Source organism: Cydia splendana, chromosome 23 (genome assembly GCF_910591565.1).
Source record: "Cydia splendana chromosome 23, ilCydSple1.2, whole genome shotgun sequence".
Lineage (NCBI taxonomy): Eukaryota > Metazoa > Arthropoda > Insecta > Lepidoptera > Tortricidae > Cydia > Cydia splendana.
The window spans coordinates 6,456,104-6,476,063 of NC_085982.1; the positions used below are offsets into that span (position 1 = coordinate 6,456,104).

Sequence of the window (19,960 nt, forward strand, 5' to 3'; positions counted from 1 at the left end):
AGTTAACTACAAGTAGTCATAACTACATGTAACCTAACTACAATAATCAGGTTACATAAAGTAGTCGTTAATCTGATTACTGTAACCGAGTAGTTATAACTACTGACTACTTTAATACATCCATGTAAAAATCATTTTGATCTTTCTTGTCTTTGACATAAAGACACTTTCTGTGTGAAACTGATTATGAATTATGTAAAATAATTAAACTGTAAAATAAGGACTATTTTTGATTTTGCACCATGTCATAAAAGTCATCGTGAATGTGGTTTTATAGGTTTTAGAGAGTGCCGGTTTCGAAAATGATGACAGTTTTGGAATCCAAGATGTCTGCCGTGCACTTTGACATAAAAGTCGTCATGGGTGTCGTTTTATAGGTTTCAGGGAGTGCAGAATTCGAAAATGATGACAGTTTTGGAATCCAACATGTCTGCCGTGCACTTTGACATAAAAGTCATCATGGGTGTCGTTTTATAGGTTTCAGGGAGTGCCGGTTTCGAAAATGATGATAGTTTTGGAATCCAACATGTCTGCCGTGCACTTTGTCATAAAAGTCGTCATGGGTGTCGTTTTATAGGTTTCAGGGAGTGCCGGTTTCGAAAATGATGACAGTTTTGGAATCCAACATGTCTGCCGTGCACTTTGACATAAAAGTCGTCATGGGTGTCGTTTTATAGGTTTCAGGGAGTGCAGAATACGAAAATGATGACACTTTTGGAATCCAACATGTCTGCCGTGCACTTTGACATAAAAGTCGTCATGGGTGTCGTTTTATAGGTTTCAGGGAGTACCGGTTCCGAAAATGATGACAGTTTTGGAATCTAACATGTCTGCCGTGTACTTTGACATAAAAGTCGTCATGGGTGTCGTTTTATAGGTTTCTGGGAGTGCAGAATTCGAAAATGATGACACTTTTGGAATCCAACATGTCTGCCGTGCATTTTGACATAAAAGTCATCATGGGTGTCGTTTTATAGGTTTCAGGGAGTACCGGATCCGAAAATGATGACAGTTTTGGATTCTAACACGTCTCCGTGCACTTTGACATAAATGTCGTCATGGGTGTCGTTTTATAGGTTTCAGGGAGCGCCGGTTTCGAAAATGATGACAGTTTTGGAATCCAACATGTCTGTCGTGCACTTTGACACAAAAGTCGTCATGGGTGTCGTTTTATAGGTTTCAGGGAGCGCCGGTTTCGAAAATGATGACAGTTTTGGAATCCAACATGTCTGCAGTGCACTTTGACATAAAAGTCGTCATGGGTGTCGTTTTATAGGTTTCAGGGAGTGCAGAATTCGAAAATGATGACACTTTTGGAATCCAACATGTCTGCCGTGCACTTTGACATAAAAGTCATCATGGGTGTCGTTTTATAGGTTTCAGGGAGTACCGGATCCGAAAATGATGACAGTTTTGGATTCTAACACGTCTGCCGTGCACTTTGAAATAAAAGTCGTCATGGGTGTCGTTTTATAGGTTTCAGGGAGCGCCGGTTTCGAAAATGACGACAGTTTTGGAATCCAACATGTCTGTCGTGCACTTTGACACAAAAGTCGTCATGGGTGTCGTTTTATAGGTTTCAGGGAGCGCCGGTTTCGAAAATGATGACAGTTTTGGAATCCAACATGTCTGCAGTGCACTTTGACATAAAAGTCGTCATGGGTGTCGTTTTATAGGTTTCAGGGAGTGCAGAATTCTAAAATGATGACAGTTTTGGAATCCTACATATCTGCCGTGCACTTTGACATACAAGTCATCATGGGTGTCGTTTTATAGGTTTCAGGGAGTACCGGATCAGAAAATGATGACAGTTTTGGATTCTAACACGTCTGCCGTGCACTTTGACATAAAAGTCGTCATGGGTGTCGTTTTATAGGTTTCAGGGAGTGCAGAATACGAAAATGATGACACTTTTGGAATCCAACATGTCTGCCGTGCACTTTGACATAAAAGTCGTCATGGGTGTCGTTTTATAGGTTTCAGGGAGTACCGGTTCCGAAAATGATGACAGTTTTGGAATCTAACATGTCTGCCGTGTACTTTGACATAAAAGTCGTCATGGGTGTCGTTTTATAGGTTTCAGGGGGTGCAGAATTCGAAAATGATGACACTTTTGGAATCCAACATGTCTGCCGTGCACTTTGACATAAAAGTCATCATGGGTGTCGTTGTATAGGTTTCAGGGAGTGCCGGTTTCGAAAATGATGATAGTTTTGGAATCCAACATGTCTGCCGTGCACTTTGTCATAAAAGTCGTCATGGGTGTCGTTTTATAGGTTTCAGGGAGTGCCGGTTTCGAAAATGATGACAGTTTTGGAATCCAATATGTCTGCCGTGCACTATGAGTCGTCATGGGTGTCGTTTTATAGGTTTCAGGGAGTGCAGAATTCGAAAATGATGACACTTTTGGAATCCAACATGTCTGCCGTGCACTTTGACATAAAAGTCATCATGGGTGTCGTTTTATAGGTTTCAGGGAGTACCGGATCCGAAAATGATGACAGTTTTGGATTCTAACACGTCTGCCGTGCACTTTGAAATAAAAGTCGTCATGGGTGTCGTTTTATAGGTTTCAGGGAGCGCCGGTTTCGAAAATGACGACAGTTTTGGAATCCAACATGTCTGTCGTGCACTTTGACACAAAAGTCGTCATGGGTGTCGTTTTATAGGTTTCAGGGAGCGCCGGTTTCGAAAATGATGACAGTTTTGGAATCCAACATGTCTGCAGTGCACTTTGACATAAAAGTCGTCATGGGTGTCGTTTTATAGGTTTCAGGGAGTGCAGAATTCTAAAATGATGACAGTTTTGGAATCCTACATATCTGCCGTGCACTTTGACATACAAGTCATCATGGGTGTCGTTTTATAGGTTTCAGGGAGTACCGGATCAGAAAATGATGACAGTTTTGGATTCTAACACGTCTGCCGTGCACTTTGACATAAAAGTCGTCATGGGTGTCGTTTTATAGGTTTCAGGGAGTGCAGAATACGAAAATGATGACACTTTTGGAATCCAACATGTCTGCCGTGCACTTTGACATAAAAGTCGTCATGGGTGTCGTTTTATAGGTTTCAGGGAGTACCGGTTCCGAAAATGATGACAGTTTTGGAATCTAACATGTCTGCCGTGTACTTTGACATAAAAGTCGTCATGGGTGTCGTTTTATAGGTTTCAGGGGGTGCAGAATTCGAAAATGATGACACTTTTGGAATCCAACATGTCTGCCGTGCACTTTGACATAAAAGTCGTCATGGGTGTCGTTTTATAGGTTTCAGGGAGTACCGGTTCCGAAAATGATGACAGTTTTGGAATCTAACATGTCTGCCGTGTACTTTGACATAAAAGTCGTCATGGGTGTCGTTTTATAGGTTTCAGGGAGTGCCGGTTTCGAAAATGATGACAGTTTTGGAATCCAATATGTCTGCCGTTGGGCGCAGTTAACTACTATTTGTAATCTAACTACTTATTACGACTAAAAGTAGTTAACTACAAGTAGTCATAACTACATGTAACCTAACTACAATAATCAGGTTACATAAAGTAGTCGTTAATCTGATTACTGTAACCGAGTAGTTATAACTACTGACTACTTTAATACATCCATGTAAAAATCATTTTGATCTTTCTTGTCTTTGACATAAAGACACTTTCTGTGTGAAACTGATTATGAATTATGTAAAATAATTAAACTGTAAAATAAGGACTATTTTTGATTTTGCACCATGTCATAAAAGTCATCGTGAATGTGGTTTTATAGGTTTTAGAGAGTGCCGGTTTCGAAAATGATGACAGTTTTGGAATCCAAGATGTCTGCCGTGCACTTTGACATAAAAGTCGTCATGGGTGTCGTTTTATAGGTTTCAGGGAGTGCAGAATTCGAAAATGATGACAGTTTTGGAATCCAACATGTCTGCCGTGCACTTTGACATAAAAGTCATCATGGGTGTCGTTTTATAGGTTTCAGGGAGTGCCGGTTTCGAAAATGATGATAGTTTTGGAATCCAACATGTCTGCCGTGCACTTTGTCATAAAAGTCGTCATGGGTGTCGTTTTATAGGTTTCAGGGAGTGCCGGTTTCGAAAATGATGACAGTTTTGGAATCCAACATGTCTGCCGTGCACTTTGACATAAAAGTCGTCATGGGTGTCGTTTTATAGGTTTCAGGGAGTGCAGAATACGAAAATGATGACACTTTTGGAATCCAACATGTCTGCCGTGCACTTTGACATAAAAGTCGTCATGGGTGTCGTTTTATAGGTTTCAGGGAGTACCGGTTCCGAAAATGATGACAGTTTTGGAATCTAACATGTCTGCCGTGTACTTTGACATAAAAGTCGTCATGGGTGTCGTTTTATAGGTTTCTGGGAGTGCAGAATTCGAAAATGATGACACTTTTGGAATCCAACATGTCTGCCGTGCATTTTGACATAAAAGTCATCATGGGTGTCGTTTTATAGGTTTCAGGGAGTACCGGATCCGAAAATGATGACAGTTTTGGATTCTAACACGTCTCCGTGCACTTTGACATAAATGTCGTCATGGGTGTCGTTTTATAGGTTTCAGGGAGCGCCGGTTTCGAAAATGATGACAGTTTTGGAATCCAACATGTCTGTCGTGCACTTTGACACAAAAGTCGTCATGGGTGTCGTTTTATAGGTTTCAGGGAGCGCCGGTTTCGAAAATGATGACAGTTTTGGAATCCAACATGTCTGCAGTGCACTTTGACATAAAAGTCGTCATGGGTGTCGTTTTATAGGTTTCAGGGAGTGCAGAATTCGAAAATGATGACACTTTTGGAATCCAACATGTCTGCCGTGCACTTTGACATAAAAGTCATCATGGGTGTCGTTTTATAGGTTTCAGGGAGTACCGGATCCGAAAATGATGACAGTTTTGGATTCTAACACGTCTGCCGTGCACTTTGACATAAAAGTCATCATGGGTGTCGTTTTATAGGTTTCAGGGAGTGCCGGTTTCGAAAATGATGATAGTTTTGGAATCCAACATGTCTGCCGTGCACTTTGTCATAAAAGTCGTCATGGGTGTCGTTTTATAGGTTTCAGGGAGTGCCGGTTTTGAAAATGATGACAGTTTTGGAATCCAATATGTCTGCCGTGCACTATGACACAAAAGTCGTCATGGGTGTCGTTTTATAGGTTTCAGGGAGTGCAGAATTCGAAAATGATGACACTTTTGGAATCCAACATGTCTGCCGTGCACTTTGACATAAAAGTCGTCATGGGTGTCGTTTTATAGGTTTCAGGGAGTACCGGATCAGAAAATGATGACAGTTTTGGATTCTAACACGTCTGCCGTGCACTTTGACATAAAAGTCGTCATGGGTGTCGTTTTATAGGTTTCAGGGAGCGCCGGTTTCGAAAATGATGACAGTTTTGGAATCCAACATGTCTGTCGTGCATTTTGACACAAAAGTCGTCATGGGTGTCGTTTTATAGGTTTCAGGGAGCGCCGGTTTCGAAAATGATGACAGTTTTGGAATCCAACATGTCTGCCGTGCACTTTGACATAAAAGTCGTCATGGGTGTCGTTTTATAGGTTTCAGGGAGTGCAGAATTCTAAAATGATGACAGTTTTGGAATCTAATATAATCCGTTTTATTTTCCTAATGTACACAACTTTTTGTTAACGTGTTCTTTTAATTTCTACGGGATAAACATTTTCTACCATGTGATAAGGAAATCGTAGATATAATTATATTTTACAGGTGTAATTTATCATTTAAGGCTTAAGATTACATTTTAATAACAATAAATGAACTACATGTTTTAATTTTATTAAAATCTACATTTTTCTTCTTTAAAGTAGGCAACTAGTTTGGCGAGGGATTGGCACCCCCTAAAACCTATAAAACGACATCCATAACGACTTTTATGACATACGGAATGGCCGCCATCTTGGATTCCAAAATGGTCATCATTTTCAAAATCTGCACCCCCAAAAACCTATAAAACGACACCCATGAGGACTTTTACGTCAAAGTGCACGGCAGACATGTTGGATTCCAAAACTGTCGTCATTTTCGAAACCAGCACGCCCTGAAACCTATAAAACGACACCCATGATGGCTTTTATGTCAAAGTGCACGGCAGACATGTTGGATTCCAAAACTGTCATCATTTTAGAATTCTGCACTCCCTGAAACCTATAAAACGACACCCATGACGACTTTTATGTCAAAGTGCACGGCAGACATGTTGGATTACTAAACTGTCATCATTTTCGAAACCGGCACTCCCTGAAACCTATAAAATGACACCCATGACGACTTTTATGTCAAAATGCACGGCAGACATGTTGGATTCCAAAACAGTCATCATTTTCGATACCGGCACTCCCTGAAACCTATAAAACGACACCCATGATGACTTTTATGTCAAAGTTCACGGCAGACATGTTGGATTACAAAACTGTCATCATTTTCGATACCGGCACTCCCTGAAACTTATAAAACGACACCCATGATGACTTTTATGTCAAAGTGCACGGCAGACATGTTGGATTCCAAAACTGTCATCATTTTCGAAACCGGCACTCCCTGAAACCTATAAAACGACACCCATGAGGACTTTTATGTCAAAGTGCACGGCAGACATGTTGGATTCCAAAACTGTCATCATTTTCGAAACCAGCACGCCCTGAAACCTATAAAATGACACCCATGATGACTTGTATGTCAAAGTGCACGGCAGATATGTAGGATTCCAAAACTGTCATCATTTTAGAATTCTGCACTCCCTGAAACCTATAAAACGACACCCATGACGACTTTTATGTCAAAGTGCACTGCAGACATGTTGGATTCCAAAACTGTCATCATTTTCGAAACCGGCGCTCCCTGAAACCTATAAAACGACACCCATGACGACTTTTGTGTCAAAGTGCACGACAGACATGTTGGATTCCAAAACTGTCGTCATTTTCGAAACCGGCGCTCCCTGAAACCTATAAAACGACACCCATGACGACTTTTATTTCAAAGTGCACGGCAGACGTGTTAGAATCCAAAACTGTCATCATTTTCGGATCCGGTACTCCCTGAAACCTATAAAACGACACCCATGATGACTTTTATGTCAAAGTGCACGGCAGACATGTTGGATTCCAAAAGTGTCATCATTTTCGAATTCTGCACTCCCTGAAACCTATAAAACGACACCCATGACGACTTTTATGTCAAAGTGCACTGCAGACATGTTGGATTCCAAAACTGTCATCATTTTCGAAACCGGCGCTCCCTGAAACCTATAAAACGACACCCATGACGACTTTTGTGTCAAAGTGCACGACAGACATGTTGGATTCCAAAACTGTCATCATTTTCGAAACCGGCGCTCCCTGAAACCTATAAAACGACACCCATGACGACATTTATGTCAAAGTGCACGGAGACGTGTTAGAATCCAAAACTGTCATCATTTTCGGATCCGGTACTCCCTGAAACCTATAAAACGACACCCATGATGACTTTTATGTCAAAATGCACGGCAGACATGTTGGATTCCAAAAGTGTCATCATTTTCGAATTCTGCACTCCCAGAAACCTATAAAACGACACCCATGACGACTTTTATGTCAAAGTACACGGCAGACATGTTAGATTCCAAAACTGTCATCATTTTCGGAACCGGTACTCCCTGAAACCTATAAAACGACACCCATGACGACTTTTATGTCAAAGTGCACGGCAGACATGTTGGATTCCAAAAGTGTCATCATTTTCGTATTCTGCACTCCCTGAAACCTATAAAACGACACCCATGACGACTTTTATGTCAAAGTGCACGGCAGACATGTTGGATTCCAAAACTGTCATCATTTTCGAAACCGGCACTCCCTGAAACCTATAAAACGACACCCATGACGACTTTTATGACAAAGTGCACGGCAGACATGTTGGATTCCAAAACTATCATCATTTTCGAAACCGGCACTCCCTGAAACCTATAAAACGACACCCATGACGACTTTTATGTCAAAGTACACGGCAGACATGTTAGATTCCAAAACTGTCATCATTTTCGGAACCGGTACTCCCTGAAACCTATAAAACGACACCCATGACGACTTTTATGTCAAAGTGCACGGCAGACATGTTGGATTCCAAAAGTGTCATCATTTTCGAATTCTGCACTCCCTGAAACCTATAAAACGACACCCATGACGACTTTTATGTCAAAGTGCACTGCAGACATGTTGGATTCCAAAACTGTCATCATTTTCGAAACCGGCGCTCCCTGAAACCTATAAAACGACACCCATGACGACTTTTGTGTCAAAGTGCACGACAGACATGTTGGATTCCAAAACTGTCATCATTTTCGAAACCGGCGCTCCCTGAAACCTATAAAACGACACCCATGACGACTTTTATGTCAAAGTGCACGGAGACGTGTTAGAATCCAAAACTGTCATCATTTTCGGATCCGGTACTCCCTGAAACCTATAAAACGACACCCATGATGACTTTTATGTCAAAATGCACGGCAGACATGTTGGATTCCAAAAGTGTCATCATTTTCGAATTCTGCACTCCCAGAAACCTATAAAACGACACCCATGACGACTTTTATGTCAAAGTACACGGCAGACATGTTAGATTCCAAAACTGTCATCATTTTCGGAACCGGTACTCCCTGAAACCTATAAAACGACACCCATGACGACTTTTATGTCAAAGTGCACGGCAGACATGTTGGATTCCAAAAGTGTCATCATTTTCGTATTCTGCACTCCCTGAAACCTATAAAACGACACCCATGACGACTTTTATGTCAAAGTGCACGGCAGACATGTTGGATTCCAAAACTGTCATCATTTTCGAAACCGGCACTCCCTGAAACCTATAAAACGACACCCATGACGACTTTTATGACAAAGTGCACGGCAGACATGTTGGATGCCAAAACTGTCATCATTTTCGAAACCGGCACTCCCTGAAACCTATAAAACGACACCCATGAGGACTTTTATGTCAAAGTGCACGGCAGACATGTTGGATTCCAAAACTGTCATCATTTTCGAAACCAGCACGCCCTGAAACCTATTAAACGACACCCATGATGACTTTTATGTTAAAGTGCACGGCAGAGATGTTGAATTCCAAAACTGTCATCATTTTAGAATTCTGCACTCCCTGAAACCTATAAAACGACACCCATGAAGACTCTTATGTCAAAGTGCACGGCAGACATGTTGGATTACTAAACTATCATCATTTTCGATACCGGCACTCCCTGAAACCTATAAAACGACACCCATGATGACTTTTATGATAATTTTCATGACCGCCATCTTGGATTCCATAACAACCATCATTTTTTCGAAATCTGCATTCCCCAAAACCTTTAAAACAATATCCATGACAACTTTTATGCAAAGTGCATGGCCGCCATCTTGGATTATAAAATGGTCATCATTTTTTAAATCTGCACGCCCTGAAACCTATTTAATTGGGAATCAATTACGAAATGCCAATCTCTGCTGAATTCTCTGATAGATAAGTAGTTAGAAAAAGTAATCACGTAACCGTGATTGCAACTACAATTAGTAGTTAATAATCAAAAATGTTAACTACTTTTAACGGTTATTTCTTGTAATCAATAATCACGATTACTAACTACAAAATGTAGTTGTAGTTAGTAATCAGTAGTTAGATTACATTTTGCCCAACACTGGCGACGGGTATTCAGCCGTCCGTATTTCTATCCAGCCGTCGTGTGATCCGGTTCAGGTCGACGTTCGCTGCTTGTCAAAGGAAATCGTGGCCCTAAAAACAAGATTAGCGGAAGTTATCTCTAAGTTTGAAGCCAGACTAGTCACTATTGCCGAATTGCGCAACGAAATCACAAGTTTGCGGAATGCTCCAACTCGGTCGGCGGCTTCAAATTTCAAGAACGATCATCGACCTGACACTCATGTTGAGTCGGTTAGTTTGTGTGTTGCTGACACTGTAAAATGTGCCGCACGCGCCGCTGCACCGCCCGGCGCCCCCCGCGCGTGCGACCGCCCCCTGTCACCTCGAAGTCACGTCAGCGTGCATATGCTGACGTCGCCGGTCAGCCTGTCGCAGCTAACCGGGTCAACCCGCCTGTCAAGGTGAATGAAGCACGGGCTCCACTTAAGGAGAAGTCCTCCCGCACCGATGTGGATAAGGAGGTATTCACACTGGTGGAAAGAAACACAAGGCGCGCAGGGCGCCTCGTAAGCCTCTGTGTGGCACTGCGGAGCCGGTTAATTCTGGCCTACGTGTTGCGACACCGAGTAAGGCGCTTTACGTGTCACGCCTACATTACTCCGCCGTGGCCGACGAGGTGGTGGAGTACGTTCGCCGGAAGATTGGCTACACGCTGAGGGTGCACCAGCTACAGTCGCGTCACTATGTGCACTTCAGTTCATTAGTGGTGCGCGTGCCGCGGCCGCTGCAGGACACCTTCGCAAGCGCGGACTTCTGGACGAAGGGTGTGGTGTTTCGGCGGTTCAGGGGCAACCTGGCGAACCCTACGCCGAGTCAGACGACGCTACGGAGCTACGCCGTTACGTCGTCGCCCAAATCTAATATTTAGTTAATTTCTATTTTATGTGTATTATTTTTCTTTGTCTTTTCTTTTACTTTGTAGTTTCACAGTGCCTTGGTTTTATACTGTAATGCTGTGTTACTTATTTGATAAATAAATAAAAGAATCACGTGAAACGTCCAAATCTTTATTCAAGTAGGTATAGGTAGGCATATTACATTGCGCTTATGAACGTAAGATAAAGCTACACCGGTTCCAAACCTACACCTCTAACCCGAGAAGATTTAACCTAATATGTGTCCGGCAAGAAACTCGTCGGGACACATCTTTTTAAAACAACACATCTTCTCTTTATTTCACAAAAGTAGGCTTCTAATGACATAAATATAATAAATCAAAATAACACTTGAAATAAAACACTTAGGATTCTATTAGCTTTCAGAACAATCCTTCAGGAACATGGCGAATTAGGCACGAGGTTGGCTAACGTCCGATCTCCAGCACGGTCCGATCAAGACTCTCAGCGGTGGAGGCTTTGGCTAAAGTGCTTGACCAGTCTACCAATATAACGAGAAAACTGCCACCTAGTACCGAGCTTCACCCAAGTTAAACCACTTGACGTTCCAAAGCCTTCTACCTGTCATCTTAGTTCAACATACGCCAAAAAATGGCGTTGCTCTCAACACAACTTAAGGAATCTTATTACAACTAAGTAATACCAATGACATATGTAACTTAGTATAAGATGAATAAAGTCTAAGGAAAAAACGTGCCTCGGAAATCAAGAAAGAGTCATTCTCGGATAGATGGCGCACACACCTTTAGCCTATGCTCGGCTAGATGGCGTGACGACGCAACAATACACGACGTAACAATTTTAACACATAGATATCAGTGAATGAACATGGGTCAAAATGATATAAAAATAATAAAATCATTTATCCATATATATATTTTTTTTTGATAATTTCATACTTACGTTTTCATTTTGAGTTTTAGTCGTGTGTCGATAGATGGCAGTAAATTTACTGTGACTACAAAATTTACTATGACAGGACCCCTCTATACTATCTATTCTCTTTGGTAATACATAACCAAACATTGCTAATCAATTTTATTCAGGCGTCTAAAACTATGAACTGCAATACGTCCTTCTCGAGTCACGCTCCGACATATATTTATATATTTCGGCGATCTCGGAAATGGATCTAACGATTTCAATGAATATTTCTATATGGCGGTTTTCAGAGGCGAAAAATTGATCTCTGGTAAAACTCGAATTTTTGAGTTTTTTATAATGTTTTCCGAGCAATGCCGCATAAATGTTTCTTGTTTGGACTTTATAATATCTACAAGTTTAAAAGTTGGAAGAAATAATTGAGCTAAGCTAAGCGAAGTCGTCCGAAAGAAAAGTGCATGCTCTCTGCCAACATTAATTTCGTAATCTCTGGCAACCCCACATTGCGTTTTTGCCAAAATAGCAACCCCGACTTAATTTCTTCCTATAATTGGATATTCCTTATAATAGACGTATAAATAACACTTGAACTGTGTGTGTTATCAAAATCTTTGCAGACTTATCTTGGTCTAACTCTACTACAGTGCTCAATTCTATGAATATTCATCCGTCTATGGTACAATCCAATTATATGTTCATTCTTTCACCTAGGTACACAGATAATGGAAATATCTAATTTTGACAAACCGAATCCAATTTGTAAAGTTTAATTATCGGCGGATGCGCGACGAATATCCCAATTAACTGATAGCCGACGCTGGTATACTAGTTAATAGCTGCTTCACACACGGCGGAGTTATAGCAGTCACCCTCACCATGCGAGTCTTACTTCTATTATTTTTGCTGGCACCTCTTGTAGTTTTTTGCAGACATCCGAACCGCCGAGACCAGGTTAAGTAGTTAAAAATTCGGTTAAGAAGTGCTTTTATCTTTTATAATAAGGTTTTATTTGCACCTATTCTATATGCAATATGTCAATGTTTGCACCATAGTAAAGCGGCCAAGAGGCCTCATATAATTTGCGATAAAATGGGATACCTACATACTTTAAGTAATTTTGAAGTGAAAACTTCTTTAGCGGCGCTGTGCACTTTTTGTGATGGGGAAAAAATGTTAAACTCGCGACAGGTCACGTGTCCGTAAGACGTAAGATTTCGTGATGGGGAAAAAATGTTAAACTCGCAAGAGCGTAAGACGTAAGACGCTTCGTAAGACGGACACGTGACCTGATCGATAAACTGTTACAATGTCATTGAGTTTTCACTTCTGCCGGCACTCCCGGAGTGCAACCCGTTGTTTTTTTATGATTAATTATAGTAATGTCTATTTAAAAATACACCCTGTACGTCGGACAGCGGACGTAGTCATGATCAACGTCTAGAGTATTTTATAAAATATTCATTACGATTTTCAGAGAATTCCAGAAGCGAGGCAGAAACGACGTCATAACCCTCAATTTGTAACTATATTATACTTATTAGTTTTTTTTTAACTGACAGATCGGTATCGTACCGCTGTGACTTCTAATTCTTATAACAATTATTGGTCGATCGGTCCGCTATTTATTTATTTCTACCGTAATTTCAGCCAGATTTGCTCAAGGTGCTAACGGAGGTAAGATCGTATTCGTATCATAATAATATACCATGTTTCTTCGATGACAATAACATAATTATAAGTATTTATGGTGTGTCGGGTATTTTATACAGATCAAAGCCATTATTTATGCTTAAGCTTGGGAAATACAAAGTACCTATTATGTTTATATAAGTATGTAAAATCTTCGCTGGTCTCAGGTGTTGTAAAGGTGGTGAAATAATAAGTGGACTGTAGTTTAACGCTGGTTTACTTCCAAAATTACAAGAATACAAAAAGTGGCAAAGTGGATTGACGTTAACATTAAGGCCCCCCCCCCCCCCACATCTGGCGTCTTTCGAGCGTCGGCGTCTACAATTCTATGGCCGCGCCGCTGCTGGACGCAACGTCGACGCAGCGTCGACGCAACTGCGCAGCGACGTCATTTTCCATAGCGCTGACCAGACGCCGACAGACGCCGACGCTCGAAAGACGCTAGATGTGGGGGGGCCCTAAGACGAAGAGGGGCATCATCCGACGAGCCTACAACAACATGCCCCAATTTCACCACGGTGACAGGTGCGACAATTGTAAAACATCACTGTTGCTGACGTCACAGGCATCCATGGGCTACGGTTACCGCTTACCATCGGGCGGGCCGTATTCCTGTTTGCCACCATCATTGTATTATTAAAAAAAACTTTATTATATCGGAAAAAACAGATATTTCTCTTCCTAAGTTTATGACAATTGTCACAAGAAACACTACAAGTCCTCTCCCTGTCGACAAATTGAAGCTCTCATACTTCAACGCCGGGAGCATGTTACGAATCGTTCAAAAACGGATTCATTTTTGATCCTGTCTTCGTTAGGTTAAGTTAATAATATGGTTAGTGTGTGTGTGGTGTGGTTGGTTAGTGGTTAGTTAGTTATTAATATGTATTCGCAATTAAAAACGCCTTTCATAAATTTTCGAAATAATTTAATTTTATGTAATAAAATAATTCATAATGAATATAATTCAAGTTGCATACTTTTTAATTAAAATATGCAATTAAATATATAAATTCAATCATGTCAATGTCTCTATGTGTCAAATTTAACTATGGCAATTTTGTATTCAAAGCTTTGACAGTTATAGAGCTTTCAAAAACTTACTTTGTCATCTTGAATCCCAACGACAATCCACTTTGCCACCTTTTTGTATTTCTCGTAATTTGGAAAGTAAACCAGCTTTAAACTACAGTCCACTTATTATTTCACCACCTTTACAACAATTGAGAACAGCGAAGATTTTACAAAGTACCTACGTCTTTCAGTTTAAATTATTTTACTAAGAGAAGAGGTGAAATAACTTCGTATTTATTTTCTTTGTCGTCTCTTCTGAACTCGCACCCAATTTCACCCACAATATATTTAGTTAACTATGAATGAATTTGACGTCAAAATTTCAATCCGGAGGTCGCGGGTTCAAATCGTGCCTCGTACCAATGGGTTTTAACCGACTTCTTTACCCAGAAAGAGGAGGTTCGGTCCTGGGTTCGAATTCCGGTATTTAATTGTGTGATGATCACATATATTTGTTCCTGAGTCATGGATGTTTTGTATGTATTTATGTATTTGTACATTATATATATTGTTATCTGAGTACCTACCCACAACAAGCCTTGTTGAGCTTACCGTGGGGCTTAGTCATTTTGTGTAAGAATGTCCCGATAAAATGTATTTCTTATGTATTTCACCGATTAATCTGAGACCCGTGGTCCGATTTGAGTAATTCGGAACTTGTGTACGGAATATTATTTGATTTTATTTACCACTGTAACCTGTGCCCAGCAGTAGGACGTACAATACATACATACATACATACATACATGCATACACACATACATACATACATACATACATACATAAATACATACATACATACATACATACATACATACATACATACATACATACATACATACATACATACATACCTACATATAATCAAGCCTATTTCCCGGAGGGGTAGGCAGTTTCCACTTGCTACGATCCTGACATGCCTCTTTAGCATCCTTCATAAAATTCCTCATACACGCTCGCCGGTTTAGGGTGCTCTTGACCTGTGCCCTGCTTAACAAAAGCTTGTAAGTAGCCCTCTCGCGCATGAGAGGAGGCCTGTGCCCAGCAGTGGGACGTATATAGGCTGAAATGATGATGATGATGATTTGTATTAGCTTTTGATAAACAGGGCACAGGCCTTTCTGCCTGATTTCCCCGAGTAGGACGTACGTGGGTATATAGTCAGACCAAGAAAAGTCTGCAGCGGATTTGATAGCCCACGCAGTGCAAGTATTATTTTAAATGTCAAACTTCTATGAAATGATGACGTATAAATAACACTGACACTGCTGCTGGGGCTATTAAAATCCCTGCAGACTTTTCTCGGTCTGACTCTACATCTGTGATCGTATAAAATGTACAGTCACCTGCAATAATATGTTACTCTTCGAAGACCGCAAAAATATGTGACACTGGCTTATGGCTCTACAAATAAGATCATGTCAGATATTTTCGCGTCCTTCGTTGTGTCACATATTATTACTGGTGACTGTACCTACCTACGGAAAATAATCTATCAAGAAAAATATGCATGTTTCATTAAATGCATGACCAACACATTATAGTAGTTTTTGTGACTTTTACATAATTATGATGAATATTGCACGACAAGTTTCGATGATTCTGATCTGACATTGGATTTAAGTGAAGGGGTAATTGTGTCAGTTTACCATCCGGTGTCAGTTTCCGTTCACTTGACGGATTAGCAAATAATAGGTAGGTACATTTCATTTATAATTTGCTACTTGCGAAATATATTTTTTATGTACCTAGATAGATAAATATTGCAATAACTCCAAATTGGTGCAGCAATTAAGGTTTATATTCAAATTTCGTCAAGTGGACGGAAACTGACACCGGACGAAAACTAGTGCAATGACCCTATGTAGTGTACCGACACATCGTAGTGTTTTAAATTTGAAGGCATGTTCCTTTTGTTCCCGCGTGGAGTAATGATTAATGAAACAAGGTAGAACATGCGATAGGTAGGTACTACTTACTTCATTAAATCGGCTAACAACATGTCGGGCCATGCTCAGTGTAGGGTTTCTTAGTTACCATTCTGTTAAAATAGGCCATAGTAAGTATCATGTACATTACAAGCATAAGGGTGCTTTGTATGACTTTTTACTAAGAGAAGATTTTTTGCAATACCCCAAAAGGGACATCAAAAATGTTTTTGGAGAACCTTATTTATTTTAAAACATGGAAAAAAATAAGCTCTAGCAAAGTACCAATTTGGCTTCGTTAAAATTTATTTAGTTGAATACAACCAAGACTTATTTAAAATGCGGAATAAAGCTTTGTAATTGACAAATAAGCAATAATTATTGGTAAACGTTCTTGGTTGTTTTAACCAGGTACTAATTTGTTTTCAAATAAATGTCTTAGTCAATATAAACGCGTGTTATTTACTTTTAATAAATTGAATTGCATAATTTTACCAACTTACGTTAACCTAGTTGACTTCTTTGATTTTAACATTTTTAACAACGAACTTTGCAGGCTCCCTCCGAGCCAAGTCACTCGGTTGTAGACGGCAAAAACTTATTTATTTCTAGCCATTTCATTTTCTCAGTGAAGACCTATACAACGATACCCCACACCATTGGGGCAAAGCAAAAAAAAAAACATTTTGTATGGAAAGTAGGTACTCTAAAAAAATATATTTTACCGTTCTATCGCAATGCATGATTTAAGTATGTATCCATGCCAAATTGCATCTTTCTAGCACTAACGATCGTTACGCACTAACGGAGCAAAGCCTCGGACAGAGACATGGCGAAACTATAAGTGTTTCTAGGTGACTACAGAACCCTAAAAAACGTTTGTTTTATTTTTATAAAGATGATATTCGGATGCCGTCTGTTGCGCATTGTTGCCGCATTACTGTTCCGGCGGCCTGCACGTGGGCGCTGTTTTTGTCAAGTTACGTGATAAAATGCAGTACAGCCCCCGCGCATGACCTATAGGGGGCAGCATAGAAGCCGTCAGATTTTTGGCCCAAGGCGTAAATGTGTCGTTTAGGCTTCGTAAGTAGCCCACAAGATGGCAGAACATACTCTGCACAAGGAAATGTACCTATATACGAGAACGGTAGACGGTAGCACTTGCTTTAGCAATGTACATGTGCACATAATTATGTTTCCGTTCAGGCCACAAGATGGCAGACCCTCCAACGCGCACGGTCCCTATACCGGGTGTGGCCTGTAATATGAGCAAAAAATTTAACTGTAGGCTGTACTCCTCATACTGACCAACATTTGTTCAGCGACTTTTAAAAATAACTTGTGGTTTGATTTTTAATACGCTTTAAAGTTTATTCTAAGACGCAATGTATCGCGAATTTTGTTATGTTTAAGGCGTGACAAGCAACGTCAATCACAATGATAAGGCGTGGCGATGGCGTCCATTGAAGATAATATTTATTTTGTATGAAAAATAGGGAGTCTAAATACTTCATAATTTTTAAAAGTTGTTGAACAAAAGTGTCACCGTTTGAGGAGTACAATCTATGTTTTAATTATTTGCTCGTGTTACAGGCCACACCCGGTATACTAAGCATGATATTGACAAACATTTCAAGGAGTGATTGGCTCAGTTCTGTATGTGTCTGAGATCTCAGGAGTTAAAATCCTAAAGCAAAATATATTTTTGTGCTTTTTACTTCCCTATATTTTTTTACTAAGTATATTTTAAGTCTACCTATTTATACCTATATATTTTATGTTCATTTCAGAATTATTCCGCTCTAGGCGAACTTTTAAGTGCGACGTTGGAAGGGATTATGGTATTTATTTATAGTATTTAAGAATAATTATGTTTCTTACAATTTCCTTGAGATAATTCGTAACATTCGTGGATTTAGCGATTTATTTTCGATTCTGCCAATTTTAGGGTTCCGTCCCTCAAAAGGAAAAAACGGAACCCTTATAGGATCACTCGTCAGTCTGTCTGTCTGTCCGTCTGTCACAGTCTATTTGCTGCGCTAATAATGTGTTATTAATATCTTTTCTCCAAATAAAAATGAATTTACCAAGTTTTTAGAAGCAGTTTCATACTGGACCAATTAAGTTTAAATTTGGTACAGATTTGATTTTCGAAGTACAAATTTTTGAATTGGCTTCACAAAAACCAGCTAAGTAGCACCCTCTATATTGGCCAGTGGCGTGCACAGAGATTTGAGACGGGGTAGACAAAAAACACCGGCCAAGTGCGAGTCGGAATCGCGCACGAAGGGTTCAGTACCATTACGCAAAAAACGGCAAAAAAATCACGTTTGTTGTATGGGAGCCCCACTTAAATATGTATTTTATTTTGTTTTTAGTAGTTGTTGTTATAGCGGCAACAGAAATACATCATCTGTGCAAATTTCAACTGTCTAGATAGCTATAGAACCGTGTTAGCACATGAGTTAGGGTCCCGTTTTTACCCTTTGGGTACCTACGGAAGACTTAAAATAAGATAAGCAAATTGCGTGATGGTTTTTTTTTCGTTGTCAAGTCAGTTAATAATAACGTGGTTTCTCCTACTTATATTTTTAATTTTCTTTTATCATTTCAGAATCCGAAACCTGAGGTAAGAATGATTTTCTTGCTCATTCTTAAAAAAAACTAATTTTAATATGTAGTTAACAAAAGTTATTTATTTAATATTTTAGTTCTCTTTCTATTATGCTACCACAAAACCCGTTTTTCCTAGTTAAACTAGTTTTCCGACACGCCTCGGTTAAAACTAGTTTTCACTAGGAGTTTCAGTCGAAACTACATAAGTACCTATTTTTTGTAAAGTGCTTCAGCTGAAAACTAGTTTTTAAGAATAATTCAAAATTTATTTCAGGCGAAAGTACTGTTGACAAGGGTAAATTATTCTTAACAAAAACAATACATACTTAAATTATGCATTTATAATAAATGATCCAACAGTGTCGGATATTTTAATTCGGCATCTTTCACTCGCACACCGAATGAACAAAAAATGAATATGTGAACACTGAACACAGAGTGAATGCTCATTCCTACCTAGACTTCTTGGAAAAAGCAGGATATGATAGTATTTGTAGGTACTCTGTAAAAATATTTCAGAATTCCAAAACAATCGCCAGAGCAAGATGTCACAGATTTTTTTAAAGATTTATTTATTAGATATTAGTAGAAGTTCCTCAAAATTACTTAAATTCATCCTCAAATGATTGCGATACTATTCGAAGCTCGCACCCACCACCGTCGATGTTTTCTTTGCTTTTGCTTGTCATCTTTACTAAACGAAACACAAATTAATTAAATGATCACAAATAAAAATTCATCCTCCACGCACAACTCCATTCGACGCCATAGTGAAAGAAAATGAAAAGTGAATAATCTTAGCACCAGCACCGTGTGAACAAGCAATGAAAGAAAATGAATCATTCACTCAAGTGAACATTCATTCGAGTGTTAAACTAAGTAATTTAACATTTTGTGGTTTTAGAGCGATCCTTCACTAAATTCGTCAGTTTATGAAGCTGTAAGTACACATTCTACTCTTTATCTTCGACGGAATACATACATGGTATGACATCATTTTCAGCACTTACAAGTAAGGCCCATTTACATGGTGCGAGTTTCTGAAATTCGCCCGATGCCCGTTCGACATGGAACCTCCGAGTTTGGAACACGATCATGTCACTTTAACCGTAGTATTGCTAGAAGACTTCATAGATGGAATATGTCAAGAGCTATTTAC

General features: G+C 39.7%; 1 protein-coding gene and 1 long non-coding RNA gene across 6 annotated transcripts in view; both read left to right on the forward strand.

Moving 5' to 3' along the window:
- LOC134801917 (uncharacterized) overlaps positions 1-19,960 on the forward strand; it is a 204,840-nt gene that overhangs the window by 105,323 nt on the left and 79,557 nt on the right. The window lies entirely within an intron of this gene.
- The window catches only part of LOC134801870 (uncharacterized), a 39,940-nt gene continuing 32,278 nt past the window's right edge, over positions 12,299-19,960 (forward strand). For 2 of the 5 annotated variants that reach the window (XM_063774515.1, XM_063774516.1), the window contains exons 1-7: positions 12,299-12,445; positions 12,969-13,013; positions 13,142-13,168; positions 17,976-18,026; positions 18,800-18,814; positions 19,076-19,096; positions 19,706-19,741. In XM_063774515.1, the coding sequence (XP_063630585.1) occupies positions 12,371-12,445; positions 12,969-13,013; positions 13,142-13,168; positions 17,976-18,026; positions 18,800-18,814; positions 19,076-19,096; positions 19,706-19,741 (270 nt within the window). In that variant the 5' untranslated portion in view covers positions 12,299-12,370. The remainder of the gene's footprint in view (positions 12,446-12,968; positions 13,014-13,141; positions 13,169-17,975; positions 18,027-18,799; positions 18,815-19,075; positions 19,097-19,705; positions 19,742-19,960) is intronic. The other 3 variants (XM_063774517.1, XM_063774518.1, XM_063774520.1) reach the window with 3 other exon arrangements.